The sequence below is a fragment of the Corapipo altera genome, unplaced genomic scaffold (genome assembly GCF_003945725.1).
Source record: "Corapipo altera isolate COAL_440 unplaced genomic scaffold, ASM394572v1 239, whole genome shotgun sequence".
NCBI lineage: Eukaryota > Metazoa > Chordata > Aves > Passeriformes > Pipridae > Corapipo > Corapipo altera.
In genome coordinates, this window is record NW_020884938.1 from 2420385 (window position 1) to 2437101 (window position 16717).

Below are 16717 nucleotides of genomic sequence, written 5' to 3' on the forward strand. Positions count from 1 at the left end.
AGACCCAGTTCTGACTGAAGCCCAACACTGGCTCACTAAAAGAGTTAAAGAGATGGAAGAATAGTTTAATTTTTATTAAGAGAGCCAAATTTGGCCAGTGCTTAATCATGAAAGTGTTCCATCTTCCTTTCCAGCTGCAGTTTTTGATGAGTTACAACAGTAAGCATGACTGCAATTCTTCATAGGCTTTCTGAATTTGTTGTTCTTCCTTTTCACATTTTCATTTCATTTCATGAGATGAAATCTTACTGGTTTACAGAAGAGGAAGGAATAGTGCCTTTTTGCTCCACCTTTCATTTGGTATCTGCAATCATGGTCTTTCAAACTGTCTTAATTTCCAGGCTCAGTTTTTTGAGTGAAGATTTCAAAACCTCATTAAAAGCCAGTATAGCTGAGGCCTTATAAAAATCTTTATAATTCTTAGAATTATTAAAGATCTCTTTCTTTAAAGAACACCCAATACTGAAATATTGTTTGGAAGTGCAACTTAGACTCTCAAATTAGTCTTTTCAGTCTTTTGAATGTGCTACTTGCACTGTTCACGGCCCTGAGAATGTGTTCTTGTGTAGTCACACTAAACTTTCCAAGCATGGGATCTGAGTGAGGGCACGAGAAATTTTACCATTATGTTATCAAATTTTTCTTTGAAGAAGACTGAAGGCTGCAGCCCCTGCTGCAGATAGTTGATAGTTCTGAACTATCACTCTTGGATGAGTGATGGCATCTGAAAACTTGTCAAGGTCCAGCCCCTGTTTTTTTTAGTGGAGCTGCAAAAGCGTTGTTGCAAAATGCCCTGCACTGTCTAGAGAAATCAAGGATTTGTTCTTCTGCCTTAGGGGTTTTTCTTTCTGTCCTTCTTTGGAGATGAACACAGCTTGTTAAACCTTGAGGGTGATGAAAATGAGCTTCTGGAAGCATGTCCTGATGCAGCAGAAAATAATGGCTAATTTCAGCTTTGAACCAAATGGGACTCTCCCTCATCCCTTAGATGTCAGTAAAATTTCATCCAATATATTTCGCCTATTTGTGCAGCTTGACCCAGGAAGTAGAAACTGCACAACATGCTTTATTCCTGGGGTGATGTGTCTGTGCAGCTCTGCACCTCCAGAGCCTCCTGTGTTTGTAAGTTTTCCAAAAACACAGAGCAAGGTCCAGTGGTTTGAGTCACAAAACTGTGGAGGGTTTAACAGATCTGCCTTCTGTACCAGAAATGGGTGGGAAGGGAATGATGGATCTCTTGGAGCTCTGCTGTACTGCATTGTGTTTCCATACACCACTCCTGAAGATACAGGGAGCTGCCAGCACCCTGTCTGTGCAGACACCAGAAGGTGTTATGGAAGCTAGGGTACACCAACAGATGAGTCCTCCACTTCCAGTCACAGCTCATTGCCAGCACAGTGGGAATGCACAAAAGGATGGAAGGCAGGGAGGAAGGAAGGATCACTGGACTGTTAATGCTTCCAGAGTTCTTATCTCCTCTATTCCCTATCAATGCCATGCTGTAGTAGATGTGTGTCCTGAGGTGGGTGCTGCTAAAAAGGGAAGTTGTGCACTTTATGATTTGGCATTTTATGAGGCATTGGGTCAGCACAGCATCACAACACTGACCAAAATATTTAGACAAATTTTAAGCCTGTGGAGGTTCAATGAATATGGTCACTGGACATGGTGATTAACGATGAAACAGAAAACTGTTTTAAAATCTTGGGAATTTATTGCCAATTACCCTCTATCATTTCATTGGCAAAGCAATATTTTTTGTTTTCTGGTTTTTGTTTTTTTTGTTTTGTTTTGTTTTTTTTTTTATAAACTAACCAACCTAGGCTTGATTTTCTGTCTCATTTTAACAGAAGACAATTTTGAAGTGAAGATGTAGCAAAAGTAATGTGAATAAAGTGCTTATACCTACTCTGGAAAATTATCACCAGTATGATGGGCACTGTCTCTACACATCAGTATTAACTAATAGGACCAGATTCTTTTCTCAGCAAAGGACAACTGGTTTTAAGAGTGTGTTGTTGGTGTAATGGGGAACCTCTACAAGCTGTTAGCTAGGAGATAACACTCTCCATGAAATTAAGTCCTTTCTTCCACAGGAACACCTACTGCCTATATTCCATTTCCCTTCCAGAAAAATGTGAAAAAAACCCCAACAGTTCCCTTAGCTTCCCTGGGACATGATTTTAATCCTTTCTCCCAGATTTATTTTTGACCAGAAGCCAAAAGCTACACTGGAAGTCAATGATTCAGTGCTCATTTGAACCCAGGATTCTCCTGCCTTTCGGTACCACTCCAACCACCAGACCACAACAGCATCTTACTCTGTCTCAGAAAAGAGTCCTCTTTGTGGGAAAGGGAGGAAAATTCCCAGCAGAACTCCCTTGGACTTCTGACCTTCGATAAAAATGAGGAAACAGTGCTTCTGATTTTCAAGAGATTATCATTACCATTAGGTTTCTCTTAAAGGAGACATGTCAAGTTTTACAAGTTAAAACCCACACAATCTCTGTGCAGCTTTTTGAAAAGTTCCATTTTTTTTTGCTAATAAGTCCCCAATTGAGACAGAATTCATATTAACATAATATTTCTTTTGTGTTGCTAGTCTCATTTATTGATTAATGTCTTTTTATATAAAAATAAAATGATAGAATGATAGTGGTCATATCACTCTATTCATTATAGAGAATGGGCCAAACTCTGCATCAAATTGTTCTGGACTATTAACAGATGGTTTTTACTGAAGATTGAGTGGGTTGTTCATCAGCTTTTGCATCACAGTAAGTACATGCGTGCAAGTTATATTTTACTTCTGGCAAATCTCAGCCATAAATTGCTGATATATTTGGGAAAGGAACAGCATTTCTCACATTCTTTTCAAAGAAACTCCTTTACAAGTGTCACTGATGTGTTTCAATGTGGATTATGCTTTTCAGAACCAGTAAGAAGTTAGTTAAAAGTGAAAAGGGGGTTTAGCAGAGGTTCAAAATGCACCTTTGAATTCTGTATCTTTTGAAGATCTGCATGTTTATGCTCCCTCTAAGGGACTACTTGAGTAGTTTATGCTTACCTTGTTTAAACAACTAGGCTCACAGAATTAATCTAAACTATTTGAGGAAAGAAGGAAAACTTTTTCTCCCCATTAACTAACTTTTTTTTTTTTTTAAACTGCATTCATTCCTTTTTTGCTTCTCTATTTGGTTCTGATTCAGCAAAACTCGTTTGTCATTAACGCCAATGTTGTTGGAGAAGTATGCTTTGCTGAATTAAATATATCCTTTCTATTCTAGTGTACAAAATTTGAGAAAAGAGAATGATGTGAGTAAATGAGTTTATATAATCCAATCCTAACCACTGTGTTGCTCCTTATAAGTCTCAGGCAAAGAAATGAGCAAGGACACATTTTTGGTCGCAATCTTGTTTCATCTTCTGATAGAGAAGAATGAAAAAATAAAAGATGCGCAGGTTGATGAAAGCCAGAAACTGGTCACACTGTGGTCTGCAAGCATGAACACATGAGCTTATCTTGGTGTACAAAGATAATCTCTAAGAAATCATGGTAGTCAGGGACTGCTTAGATGAGTCTAAGCACGTGCATAAGGATTTGCAGGATCAAGCACAAATGCTGATTTACTGCCTGTGCAACCTTCAATGCTACCTACTTTGGGTAAGAGTTTGTCAGTCATCTCCAATGACTCGTGTATGTGACTGTTGCTCTGTGCAACAACAAAGAAATACAAATTATCACTGAATCCAAAGCTGTCAAATCACAAATATCAAAGGTCCAGAGAAGAATGTGGTGCAACAAATGGTTAGAGATGTTGCACAGGCGATGTTGGCTCACCAGAGAAGCACTTACATGCAGGAGTCAGCCTATGTCCGTCTGGGTTTTCTTATGAGAAATGGAAGTACTTCTTATTCAAAACTTCCTTATTCTCACAGGGAGAAGATCTGTGCACATAATGAACACTAAAAGGCATAATTCATTTAAAAATAGCACTTATTATAAATAGTAGATACAAATAAATATAAACAACATCAATAAAATACAAATGTCTCATGAGCACAGCCTTCATTCTAACGTGCCTATACTCGGCGTAGCCCAAAATAACTTTCAAAATGCAACTGCGTGGGTTGTTCAGTGTCTCTTTATTCTGTTTGTTTGGTCTTTAGGTAAAGGGAATGCTAGCACTCTTGGTAGTCAAAAAATCTCTCTTTTTTTGTAGTAGCCAGACCCTCTGGGAGCGATGAGACTCGCGTTCTGTGGGAACGACAACGCCTCGGCCTACAACATCAGCGCTGGTGTCCTGAGGAACGTCTGCTTTGTGGATGCCCTCAACCTGGTTCCACATGTCTTCCTGCTGTTTATCACCTTCCCAATCCTGTTCATAGGTGAGTTAATCAAAGATCCTGCAAACACTTGAGCACGGGTTTATGTTCAGTCTGGTTTTATTCGTCCTGTGGTGAAACCGTTGGATGTTTTATATTTATTGATTTAAAAAAAAAACAACCAAGAGGCAGAATGGCTTCTCCCAGATGATGTGATGCCAACTAGCTTCAAATGCAGGCATTTTGGATATGAATATGAACTAATCAGCGTGAAGAGATGGATGAGAACCAGAGGCATCAGAGCCAAACTTCTCTCTGGAGAAGTTTTCCTCAGAACTGAAATTGCCAACTTGCAACCTTTGCTATTATTAGACATTAGAAGACCCAGGGCAGTGGGTCTGAATTCCCTTCAAGTTATGTGAATTTCAGAGAATATCTAAAATGTGCAACTTGGAACTAAGGATAGGACAAGTGTAGGAAATTTTTAGAACAGAATAATTGCTTCTTTTTACCAACATTTGTAAACAAAAGTAGAACTAGAGAGATAATTTTTTTTTTCCCCCCACAGGAATGAAAAGAAGAAGTTATAAATCCCCCTTGAGGAATTTAGGACAGTGGAACAGCTCTAACTCATGCTTTCCTGTATAAAAACCCTATCTAAACTAGTACTCTAATGACACTTTTTTTTCTCTAGTTATCTCTTTATCCCAGTTAATTTGCAGGCATGAAGTAAATACAATATAATACGTTTTCAGAGCTGTCAAACTGATCATAGGAGACATAGAGACTTGAATAACCATCAAAAGGCACTAAGTATTAATGAAAATAAATACTCTCCTGACAACTGCATGAGAAATGGCACATCAGTTCTTCCACGCCACTTTCCTGGTGTCATATATGTACATAGGAATACATTTCTTGCATAAGGAAGATTTGAATTTGGGACTATACTTGAATTGGGGATTCAAGGGTTTTTCTTATGCAAAAAGACTCTAAATTGACTGAATAATAGGCTACAGGAACCTGTGAGCTAAAACACTTGATAGCAGGCAATATATTATAACCTAATATAACCTAGTGACTGAAAACTAATAAAATAATAAGGCAAAGCAATAAGAAAAAAAGTTTTAAAAAAATAATAACTAAAGACTGGGGGAAAAAAACCCAAAAAAGGGTTATGGAGAACTCTTTCCAACAGTGCTGGATTTTTATGTCAATGCTGGCTCTTTCTTTGAAATCAGAGCAAGTCACCCTTGAATGATGGGTTTTTCTGCAGAAGTGTTTGATGGAAGCTCAATGCAAGGTCTGAGGGCAGAGAGAAACTTTTACAACACCCTAGATTATGCATTGAGTGGCTGCTTTAGTTTTTTTACAGGTATCAGCCCATTAATTAAGAAATAGCATTGCAGCCACTGAAAATCCCCTCTATTTTCTGACAATGTTATGGGAAAAAAACCCATAATAGCTTAAATTGTATGTTGTTTGTTTGAAGTAAATGTATCTCTTTGAGACTTCATTTGAGGAGGCAAATTTTATATCAGTGGAAAATTTTACCCACTCTTGTCTGTGACTGGGAAAGACGTGATGTTGTGCCATCACTTCAGATCTGTTGGTCTGAGGGTGACACTTAAGATGGTTTTTTTGTTTGTTTGTTTTATTTTCTCATCATTTTTCTTGACCAGGGACTTCTTCTCTTTAATTGCAACTGCGGGAAGACTGTTGTCCCATTGTCTTCAGGGTTAGATTGAAGTTGCATGGCCACTGAGACACTCCTGCCTCATCTTTTCAGTCACAACAACCCCTATAGCCTTGCAGGGTGTTTTTATTGATTGTTACATATATATTAAGCGTGACCTATAGATTAGAATAGAAAAGTCACTGATTATCACTGTGATAACCTTTCTCTTTCACTACCATCATTTCCCAGGCTGGGGAAGCCAAAGCTCCAAAGTCCAGATCCACCACAATACCTGGCTGCACTTCCCTGGACACAACCTGAGGTGGATCCTGACATTCACCCTCCTGTTCGTGCATGTGTGTGAAATAGCAGAGGGAATAGTTTCTGACACGTAAGTGGCAGGGTTTGATGGCCAATCAAGCTAATTGCATTCATTAATATATTGTCTTAACGTGTGAACAGATGGATAGTAAAGCATAAGGAGGTTTTCCCCCCAAAAAAACCACAGAATCATTTCATGCACTGTCCAGATTTTGATGGGATGAAGATGATTGTTCTTAGCACTTATTCTCCTCTCATGTTATAGTGGCAAGTAAATACTGACAAAAGTTAAAGCATTCACGTGGAAAAAATCCTTTTTGTCTCTAGGAAAGTCATGTTTTTCCTCTTGAATAGATAAGCAGAACACCTATGGTTTCACACAATGGTGAAAAAAGGCATCAAATTCACTGATTTCTGCCTGATTTATTTTCAGACAAATGAAATCTCGCCACCTGCATCTCTTTCTACCAGCTATAATGGGATTTGTGGCTGCCACTGTATCCATAGTCTATTACCATAATATTGAGACATCTAACTTTCCAAAGTTACTGCTGGGTAAGTCTAAGTCTAAGTCTAATATTTTTTTATATATATAAAATGTATAAATGTTATATATTTATGTACTCAAGTCTAATATTTATGTACTCTTACAAGACCCAATAGTTTAGCCAAAGTCAGCTTGTGTAGATTGAAGAGGAGGGTGAAACATATGAGAATATTAATATTAATATATCTGCTCTTCCACCTAGTAGTATCATAGAAGTTACTGCACCTTTTATGAAGTACATACTGAGAACTATTTTTAAAATTATCACAAAAGAGAAAGATTTGTATGACTGTTGTATTTCTATCATGAGCTTTTAGGTATTTCTTAACACTGTTCATTATTTTGAGGAGGAACTTGTCTTCACTCAAAAGGACTATTTCAAAAGGCCACTTTTAACACTAATCTGACCACGAACTGTCCTGTGCAGATGCTGTTGTTTCTCAATATCCTTTGCAGTTGATTTCAAGATTATCCAGCCTGCTGTCTCAGTCAGGAGATGGTCAGACTAGACATTGCAGGATAATGTTTCATAGAGATTCATACTGTCCAAATTACCTATAACTCAGCAACCTGAACAAGCTGTTGACAGGCACAAGCCAGGATTCAGGATACCATTAAACTCCATGAAGTATTTTTTAAAATGGGCACATTTCCATATTCTCACTTGGGATGCACCCTTCTTTTTCAAAGAGGCAATGTGATGTTTGTTAAATTATGAGACTTCTGCTTCTTGTTCCAACACCTCTGCCATGGGAAGGGATAACTTCCACTAGACCAGGTTGCTTAGAACCCCATGCAACCTGTCCTTGAACACTTCCAGGGATGGGGCTTGGAAGCTGAGGCTTCTGAGGCACTGGTGTGGTTAAATTCTCACATATATATTTATATTTTTTTTTTACTATGAGTGTGCACCTGTTTTACAGCTCTCTTCCTTTACTGGATAATGGCCTTTGTCACCAAAACCATCAAGCTTGTCAGGTACTGCCAGGATGGTGTTCCTTTTTCTCAGCTGCGTTTCTGCATCACTGGAATCATGGTGATCCTCTATGGGCTGCTCATGGCTGTGGAGATCAATGTCATCCGAGTCAGGGTATGTGGCTTCTTTAGCAGGGTCTGCAAAAATATCAGCAGTATCATGGGGATGAAGGTGGGTCTTTAGTCCCAGTAACTCTGGTTTGTGTCAGGTCTGGGCCCAAGTTTAGCTAGGCCATAAATATTTTGTTAATTCTATAGAAATCAGTGGGCATGTCTTTAAAATGTATGTCCTTGGTGTGTCCCCTGGGCTTGGTATGTATGGGTGACTGTGTTCAGCTATCCTTCTATCTATCTATCTATCTATCTATCTATCTATCTATCTATCTATCTATCCATCTTTCTATCTACCCGTCTGTCTATCTATCCATCTACCTATCTGCCTATCTCTATATATCTCTATATATCTACAGACAAGGTGAATATATTTATATAGATAGATGCATGTTTGTGGATGTAAGGAGGGTGTGTGTGTGTGTGTATAAAGCACGTGCTACATTAATGCTGATCAACTATTCAGGTAGTGAATGTATAAGTCAGCACACATTCTTACCCTCAATAATTTAAAGTAATTATATCCCAAGAGTATTTTTTTGTGGTTGCTCAGCTGGTGATAGGTGATACTGGTAGGCTGCAGAGCTGTGTCCGCATCCCATGTTGCTCAGTGTTTTGCCAAAATGGAAATGGTCCTATTTATAAGAAAATTCATATTTAAGTTCAATGTAAATGTACCCTTAAATGCAATTTTGACATTGTAGTTGTACTGTACAGAATTTTTGCTAAATATCACTGTTAATAGGATAATTTCTGAGCAGGTGTTGTCTATTTTCTTCTCTCCAGAGGTACGTGTTTTTCATGAACCCCCAGAAAGTGAAGCCCCCAGAGGATCTGCAGGATCTGGGGGTCAGGTTTCTGCAGCCTTTTGTCAATTTGCTCTCAAAGGCCACTTACTGGTGGATGAATACTCTCATTATATCTGCTCACAAGAAACCTGTGGACCTGAAGGCCATTGGAAAGCTCCCAATTGCAATGAGAGCACTGACAAATTACGTCTGTCTCAAAGAAGCATATGAGGAACAAAAGGTAACCACAGATGTTCATGTCACTGTTTGGCCTTGGAAACGTGAAGTGTCATTCTGGATTTTTTTTTCAGCTTTTATGAAATCCTAGTTTCAGGAATTTTTAACTCAGGACTGTTTGTTCCAAGGTGAAACTTGTCATGGGAAGTTCCAATCCAACAGTTGCTGTTTGGTTTTAAGCGAATTTATAGCAGGAAGGAGTTGCCAGATTGAGTGCAACTGGAAACGAAAACCACAACAGAATGATTGCTTGCTGGATTTTAAAAGTGAAAGCTTTGTTTAAATCTGAGCTACTCCAAAGAGCATCTTAAATTGGAAGACATTCTGTCCATAGTATCAGCTGGAAACACTCATCTTCACTTTTTTTCCTCCAGAAAGAGAAATAGCCAAAACCACACATCAAGAATAGCCAAAACACTGGTGTCTTAACAGTGCTTTAGTCACCAATGTCAAGCAGAGCACTGCATGAAGAAAATTAACTCCATCCCAGCCAGACCAGTAGAGAAAGCATGATTGGGAAAACTCAATGGGGAGAGAAGGACTTCCCAGAGAAACTTCTGGATGTATTTAGGCAGCTCTCTTCTCCCAGCAGGGAGCCGCAGGCTCCTTTCTGTGCCCTCATAATCAGTACAATTGTTTATATTTTAAAGAATATAAGTTGCTTCTCTTCCCTTTTGCAGACAGTCATTACAGAGAGTAGAGACTAGAAGTCAAGATCCTTCTGCTTTGAGCAGAAAGCTACTGAGCCATTGGAACTGAGCTTTTCTCAGCAAGGGAGAAGTGCATTCCTTAGGCCAGCTCCCTAAGGTGCCTAAATCCTACTTAAAGAGGCCAAAGAGTCTTAGGCACCTCCACGCCCTGAGGATCTGAGTCTCTGGGCCATTCTTAATGACAGGCATGAGGACAATTCCTGTGGCTCATTTACATCTGCAGATACTGTCTGTACCTGCACAAATATGCAGTTCAGAGGGCAAAATTCAAGTTAAATGTGCTATTGCTTGTGTGCAAGAGCATAAATTTTTGGTCTCTATCTTCCCTTGGTGTGTGCCATGCATGCAGAAAGACTTTAATAGATGTGCCCCATGCAGTTACACTCACCTATGTTTCTAATGTTGCCTTACATTAGATATTTTGGGTTCTAGAGTTGTCCAAAATATTGAGATTACCACAGCTATCACACTTGTGCTAATATTGGAAAACAGGCTGTAACCCTAAAGTAAACTGGTTCTTTGCAGATAAAGTTAAAGTAAACCATGTGGCTGAAGCAAATCCAAGGATCCAGGCAGTGGAACTCACTGCAGTTTATCCCTGTGTGGATATGTGCTGGCTCGTGCATGGATGGGCCAGAAACAGCCACATCATTAGGAAAATTCTTCAGGTTAGAGCGTGGTCTGCAGTCTAGAAGAGATGATCTGTCACTGTCTCTGCTGCCAGTGTGTATCTTACACTAATCTTCTACTGGAAGGGATGGCAGCCCCCCACCATCCTCTGGATTAAGTGGGGTTATCCCTGCCTGTGCCTGGAGGCAGCTGATCTCAGCTGTGCTCCACAGCCCTGCAGAAGGAAAGCTTCTGTTCCTCCCCAAACCCTTCTTATCACACCTCGATGAAAGACAGTGAACATGACCTCAAGTATTCTACATTGCAAAATGCCTTTGAGATAGCTCACATGACATTGTCTTGCTATCTGTTCTGGATGCTATGAAAATAAAAATAATTTAATAAATTCTCACATAATTACCCCCCCCCCAAAAAAAAAAAAAGTGACCCTGTGTCTGTTGCTGCTTGGCTTCTGTTTCAGTTCCTATCCAAGCAGTGTAGATCTTTCAAACCATATACTAATGCACCATACATCACACATATGAAAATAGATTTAGCACATTGATATTACATTTGGTTTCTGTGTAATTTGTCCTGATGGTCAATAGAAAGTTTTTCTTTTGGGAGTGTAACAGCAAAAGCAAAGTCAAGGACCATTAGTTCCCTATGCCTGCTATTCATGTGCCGTGATGGATGTTGCCTGTTAAGGAAAAAAAAGGAATGAAAACGTGTGTCAACTAGAAATCACAGGGGCAGAGCATTGCCCTACAGCACAGGATTACTCTGTCAGCTCCAGAACTGTGGGAACAGTCAAATATCCATGTTTACTGAGGCACACCTTGCAGGTGACTTGATTTGCCAGCAGGCTCCGTCTTACTGTCCCTATTTTGACTGCTGAGCACCCAAGGTAGAGAACATCACAGGGATTTGAAAGGAAGGTGACAAAGGCAAGGAAAATCTGATCAAGTCCCACAGCTGAGAACAGCAACCCATCCCGGGTAATTAACACAATAACAAATGCTACTGACTACTCTAACAAAAATAATCCCTGCAAATTTAAACAAACAGATGCACAGTTGATCTATAATGAGTGGTGATTGACAGATCATCCTTCAGCAACTAAATAAAGGGTCGGGCTGGCACATACAACACACAGCCTGTACTGCAAGCCCATAACTCTCAAGAACTATTCTGGAAAAGAGCTTATGATCAGAAGAAAAATTCACTTTTTGTCCCCTCACCCCATTAGATACTTCAGCTAATATGATGTCCTGATTAAAATAGGAAGAGACAACAGTGTTTAGCAGCAGAGATTATTAGATAACTTGATTGAATTAGTATTTTTTCCAATGAAAAGTAACTAGATTTCATGTGGTGATGACAAATGTGTGAGTAGTAGTAGTAGTGAAAATGGCTATTAAATTGTTACAGAAATAAGGATTACCATTGCCATTTACCAAATTTGCCATTAACTGAATGATCAGGATAGCATGACAATTTTTTTTCCCCAAAGGATGGGAACTGTGTTTTCCCAATAATTTATCTGAGCTCCTATCAAGCTGCTGAAGTGACAATCGTTTCTCTGAGGAGGGTGACAGCAGCCCCTTTAGTGCACTCAAGGTCAAACCCCACTAGGCAGAAAATCCAGAGCCTTTTGTCTGGGCAAAGGGCACGAGGCCTTTGTGCTCCTTCCCTCCTCAGAAAAAGCTGTTTCATTCTGACCCCTTTCTGAAATGTTGGCCCTGGTTTGTCCCCATGCTGCTTGTTTCTCCTTACTAAGCTTTTTGGCCCAATCCCTAGCAACTGTCTGGTCCACCTGGACATTTTTGGCACCACACACATATTCCATGGCATTGTTGAAGTGGCAGTGATGGAAAAACCAAGAAAAGAGGAGAAAAACCAGGAATCATCCAGGCAGTTCCAGGCACACTTGCTTTACTCGGGTGACTTTGCCAGGCTGGGGGGTGCTTGTTACTGGGCTGTGCTTAAAATGTCTCTGTGAATGCTCAGAAGGGCTTGGCTTGGCTTACAGCTTGCAGGCATCTGTGCTACTTGAAAAATGACAGATGCCTTTTTAGAGTGTCAAAAGCTGCTGAACTGAAAGGAAAGCACTCGGCAGACCACAGGTCTGTTCAGTAGAATTCTTTCTTCGTTAGATTGAAAGGAGCATCAGAACTCCTCTGAGTAGGCAAAGAGAGATCTGCTGGCTGGTGTTTTAGGGTAAGAGTTGGGATACTGTGTAAATTCGCAGAACTGAAGGCTGGAAAAGACATTTAGTTGATTCAATCTTACCTCCCAACCTGGGTCTGTTACTCTCATCTTTTCGAGCATGGTAATGAGTGATCAGCTGAAGTGTGTCTTCCTGGAGGGCATCCAAGGGATGAGAAAAAAAGTCCAGATAAATTTAATTAAACTATATTCTTGCAGGTGTCTGTCCATGTATTTTTCCTTCAATCCCTTTGTCACACCAGAAGCCTTTACTGGACCAGGTGGTTCCACAGCCACTGTGAAATGAGGATTACCCGCATGGGCAAGGGGCTGGAAGGTCAGACTTTTCCCTGAGTGCACATGAGACAAGGAGCAGTGGCTGCCTGCCAGGACTATTAATCTATGCTTGCATTCCCATGCCCACAGGTTCAGAAAAGGGGTAGGATGTAGAGGTGAGAAACCACAGCCACAAAGGGGAGGTAGAGCTTGAATTTGCTGTGAAGAATGTCTGAAATCCGTTGGTATCTCCAACGTTTGCTACCTCACCTTTCAGGAATCATTTGGGCATCCAGGATGTTGCCATATAAAGCCAGGGAGGCTTCTTCTTAATGTGTTGATACCTATTTTTCTGTTTTCCAGAAAAAAGTGGAAGAGCAGCCCAACAGGAGCCCCTCCATATGGCTGGCCATGTACAGTGCTTTTGGACGACCAATCCTGCTCAGCAGCACCTTCCGCTACTTGGCAGATTTGCTGGGCTTTGCTGGGCCATTGTGCATTTCTGGCATTGTCCAGGGCTTCCAAAATACAACCAACAACACAAACACAACAGAAAAGGTAACCAGACAACAGGGATTGAAAGGCTTGGGTAGTTTAGTTCATGTTGGGTGTTTGATGCACCCGGCTTTTATGATCGGCACTGTGTTATTTCATGTTTTTTTCTGAGCAAATTGAGGTGTTTTTTTCTTTTTTTTTGTGAGAGACAGTCAAGTTCCAAACCAGAGTAGTGGAATGGAACACAGGTAGTGGAGGCTTTCCCCAGTTTCACAGAATCACAGAATATGCTGAGTGGGATGGGACCCACAAGGATCATTGAGTCCAACCCTCAGCCCTGCACAGGACCATCCCCAGAGTCATACCCTGTGCCCCAGAGAATCATCCAAACCCTCCTGGATCTCTGGTGCTGTACCCACTGCCCTGGGGAGCCTGGTCAGTGCCCAACCAGCCTCTGGGGGAAGAACCTTTTTCTAATATCCAACCTAAGCCTCCCTAACACAAGTTCAGGCCATTCCCTCAGGTTTCCCAGCTGTCTGCCTCTTAATAGAGTCATCCCAGCAGTTCTGGGGGTAAGGAACAATTTTTCTGCTCCTCTTCAACTGTCCCTCTTTGTTCCAGGCAGGACAGCCACTGATGGTGCCTCAGTGATCCATCCAGTAAGGATCAAGCTGAGAATTTTCCTTAATTTCTCTCCATTTCTCAGTTTGTAGTTCACTGACAGGTTTGAGCTCTCTGAAATCTGTTTTTCACTGAGAAGCTGAGAGGAGTCAGTCCCTGTTTGTGACTGATAATGCCACTGGTTGCAGTGATGAAATGGGTTGGCACATTTGAGAAATTGAAAAGCATTCACTTTATTCAGTGACTTTCTTGACAGTAAAAATTCACTAAAGACACTGGAATACAGCTCATTTCAAGTTTCACTGAGACTGAACTTTCAGAGATCACTTCTAAGCACTGAACAAGCCTCTGATTCAGAATATTTTCTATCATAAGAAAAAGAATTTATTTAATTAGAGAAAAATACAGGTAAAGTTATTTTACTGACTGACAGCAGAGAAGACACGAGGAAGAAATTTTCCTACATGTGTCTCCTGATAACAGAAATTTCTCCATACACTTTATGAAGCCAGTAATTTGTATCTGAATGAGCAGATAGGTATGTAATGAAACAACATTTTCCCCTCCAGATAAAGTATTTGACCATCATCACTATCCAAATATCTTTTTCTTGGCTGCTCCCTCCTAACATTAATTTTCTTGACTGATGGGCTCAGTCTGGCTTTAGACTTTCATTGCTCTGAAAGAGAGTTTAATTGTACAGCTTATCAAATAAAGCTCTTTATCATCCTTGAACCTGCACAGGCTGGACTTGAACCACAAAGTCAGAAGGCAAAGTGCATGTTTTGCCTTCAAAAATGTTTTTTTTTTGTGTGTGTTGAACAAACAAGGTATTTAAGCTTGAAAATAACTTCTGGATCTCAGAGTTAGGAATCTATATCTTGTCTGCTTCATTTATCTTTTCTACTCTTCAGTGCAGTGGTTTCAGTTGTGGGTTTCTTAAAGTTTTAATCAGCGTTGGCTCAAGGGAAGATTGGAATCATTGGAAATCTTGAAATCACTCCAAGGGTCTGGCTTGGTGACAGTCACTATTTCTCTTGGCTACATTTCAGAATACATTTGCCTTTAATTTATGGATTTTGATAAACTTTCTCGTGGTCTTTTTTCCTATTACCCATTTCTGCTTTAATTTCTCTCTAGTTTGAATTAATGTGAACAAGTTTAGTTTTATGCTTATTCTGCTTTAGTTCCTGAGAACTCTACATACATTGAAAAAAAAAGATATTTACAAATGCTATTTTATTATTGATAACTCCACTATGAAAACATGGGGGGGTTTGATGCAGCAGAATGTGAAGAGTTTTCAAACATATTTATCTGACCAATCAGGCACTTAAACAACCCTTGTCTCAAGGAGTCTTGGGCAGGTGGTTTGCTTTCCTATATTGCCCACAATTTTCATCTCAAAATCAGGCTGGGTATTTCAGTAAAACAGGTTTTTTCCCCCTTCTTCTTCTTCTTTTTTTTTTTTTTTTAAATCTCCCTAAGAATTCCAGTACATCCTGCTTCCAGCTGGATCGGAAATACCAAAGGGACAGTCCCTCTTGCAGTATTTTGGTACATTTGTTTCCTTTTCTGCCTTAAACAGAGTAAAACAGTGAACACAAAAATTAGAAAATGAAAACAAATAAAGTGATTTAAACAACATTTTCTCTCACTCCTCTTGAGGCATCTGAACCTTATTTTGTGGGGATTACTGGCATTGTTTTATTCAGAATTCACAGGTATCCTAGACTTTAATTCTGGAAGGAATTGTTTCTATAATATGCAAGATAACTAATCCCATATAATAAAAAATATTTCCTTTGTGGCACAAGTGGAATGATCTTTATTTTGTACTGAGTAGCATTTCTATGCTCCAAATCACCAGAATTTGATGGAGAAACTAAAGACAAGGCAGACATGGTGAACTTACTGACACTTTCCTGCTAAAACCAGATCATTTTAGAACTGCTAAAAGTTGAGATCCTAAGTCTTTGGAACATGAGAGGAGTATTTAATTTTGATATCTAGGACAGTGAGAAATCTGATTTCTATAACTTTCCCATAATACCATCAATATTTTTTATTTTAGTGCACTGACTGAATTTCCTCGTTCCCAGTTTCTCAAGAAAGCACAATGCCCTCCTAGGGCACTTGAATAATTTTTTCCTTTCTTTCAGGTGAAGGATCCATCCAACTCCTATCTCTCCTCGGAAGAGTTCCTCAGGAATGTCTATGTTTTGGCAGTCCTTCTCTTCCTGGCCCTTATCTTGCAGAGGACATTCCTGCAGGCATCCTACTATGTGACCACAGAAACTGGCATCAACCTGCGAGGTGCCTTGCTGGTGAGCAAAGATGTTCTGCCAAAAAATTCCCTAACAACAGCTCCAGCTCTGTGCTTCCATTTCATTTGTCTCATTCTTTATCTGAAGGCTGGGTTACTGATGGTCTGGGAGATGATACAGGCTGTGTTTTTATGCAGAAAACTGGACAAAGCAGCATCACCGACGCAGCCAAACTGTTGGCAGCAATTCCTTCTGCTGAAAAACTAACGTGTAGAAGTTCAACACTCACTGTGTGTGTGTAAGAACACATCTTTGCAGATGAGGAAAGATGTAAACAGTGTCATTTTGGCCCTGTGGCTGCTTTGCTCATTCCCTTACGAGTTAGCCTCTGCTGGCCGTGAACAGAGTCATCTGCAAAGCATCTTCATTTTATGGGAACCTTGTCCATGTGCCCTGAGTGGTGAGGCTGGATATTTATGCCCTTTTGCACAGAGCCCTGTGGGATGGGGTGGGAGTGATTCATCTGCAGAGCTGTGTCTGTAAACCCA

The 16717-nt window shown here is 40.1% G+C and overlaps 1 protein-coding gene across 11 annotated transcripts in view; it reads left to right on the plus strand.

Annotated features, from left to right (window-relative positions):
* The window catches only part of ABCC9 (ATP binding cassette subfamily C member 9), a 68946-nt gene that overhangs the window by 3960 nt on the left and 48269 nt on the right, over positions 1-16717 (plus strand). For 10 of the 11 annotated variants that reach the window (XM_027660707.1, XM_027660711.1, XM_027660705.1 and 7 more), the window contains exons 2-9: positions 2683-2777; positions 4224-4389; positions 6254-6395; positions 6759-6880; positions 7796-7962; positions 8745-8987; positions 13150-13344; positions 16065-16229. In XM_027660707.1, the coding sequence (XP_027516508.1) occupies positions 4245-4389; positions 6254-6395; positions 6759-6880; positions 7796-7962; positions 8745-8987; positions 13150-13344; positions 16065-16229 (1179 nt within the window). In that variant the 5' untranslated portion in view covers positions 2683-2777; positions 4224-4244. The remainder of the gene's footprint in view (positions 1-2682; positions 2778-4223; positions 4390-6253; positions 6396-6758; positions 6881-7795; positions 7963-8744; positions 8988-13149; positions 13345-16064; positions 16230-16717) is intronic. The other variant, XM_027660706.1, reaches the window with a different exon arrangement.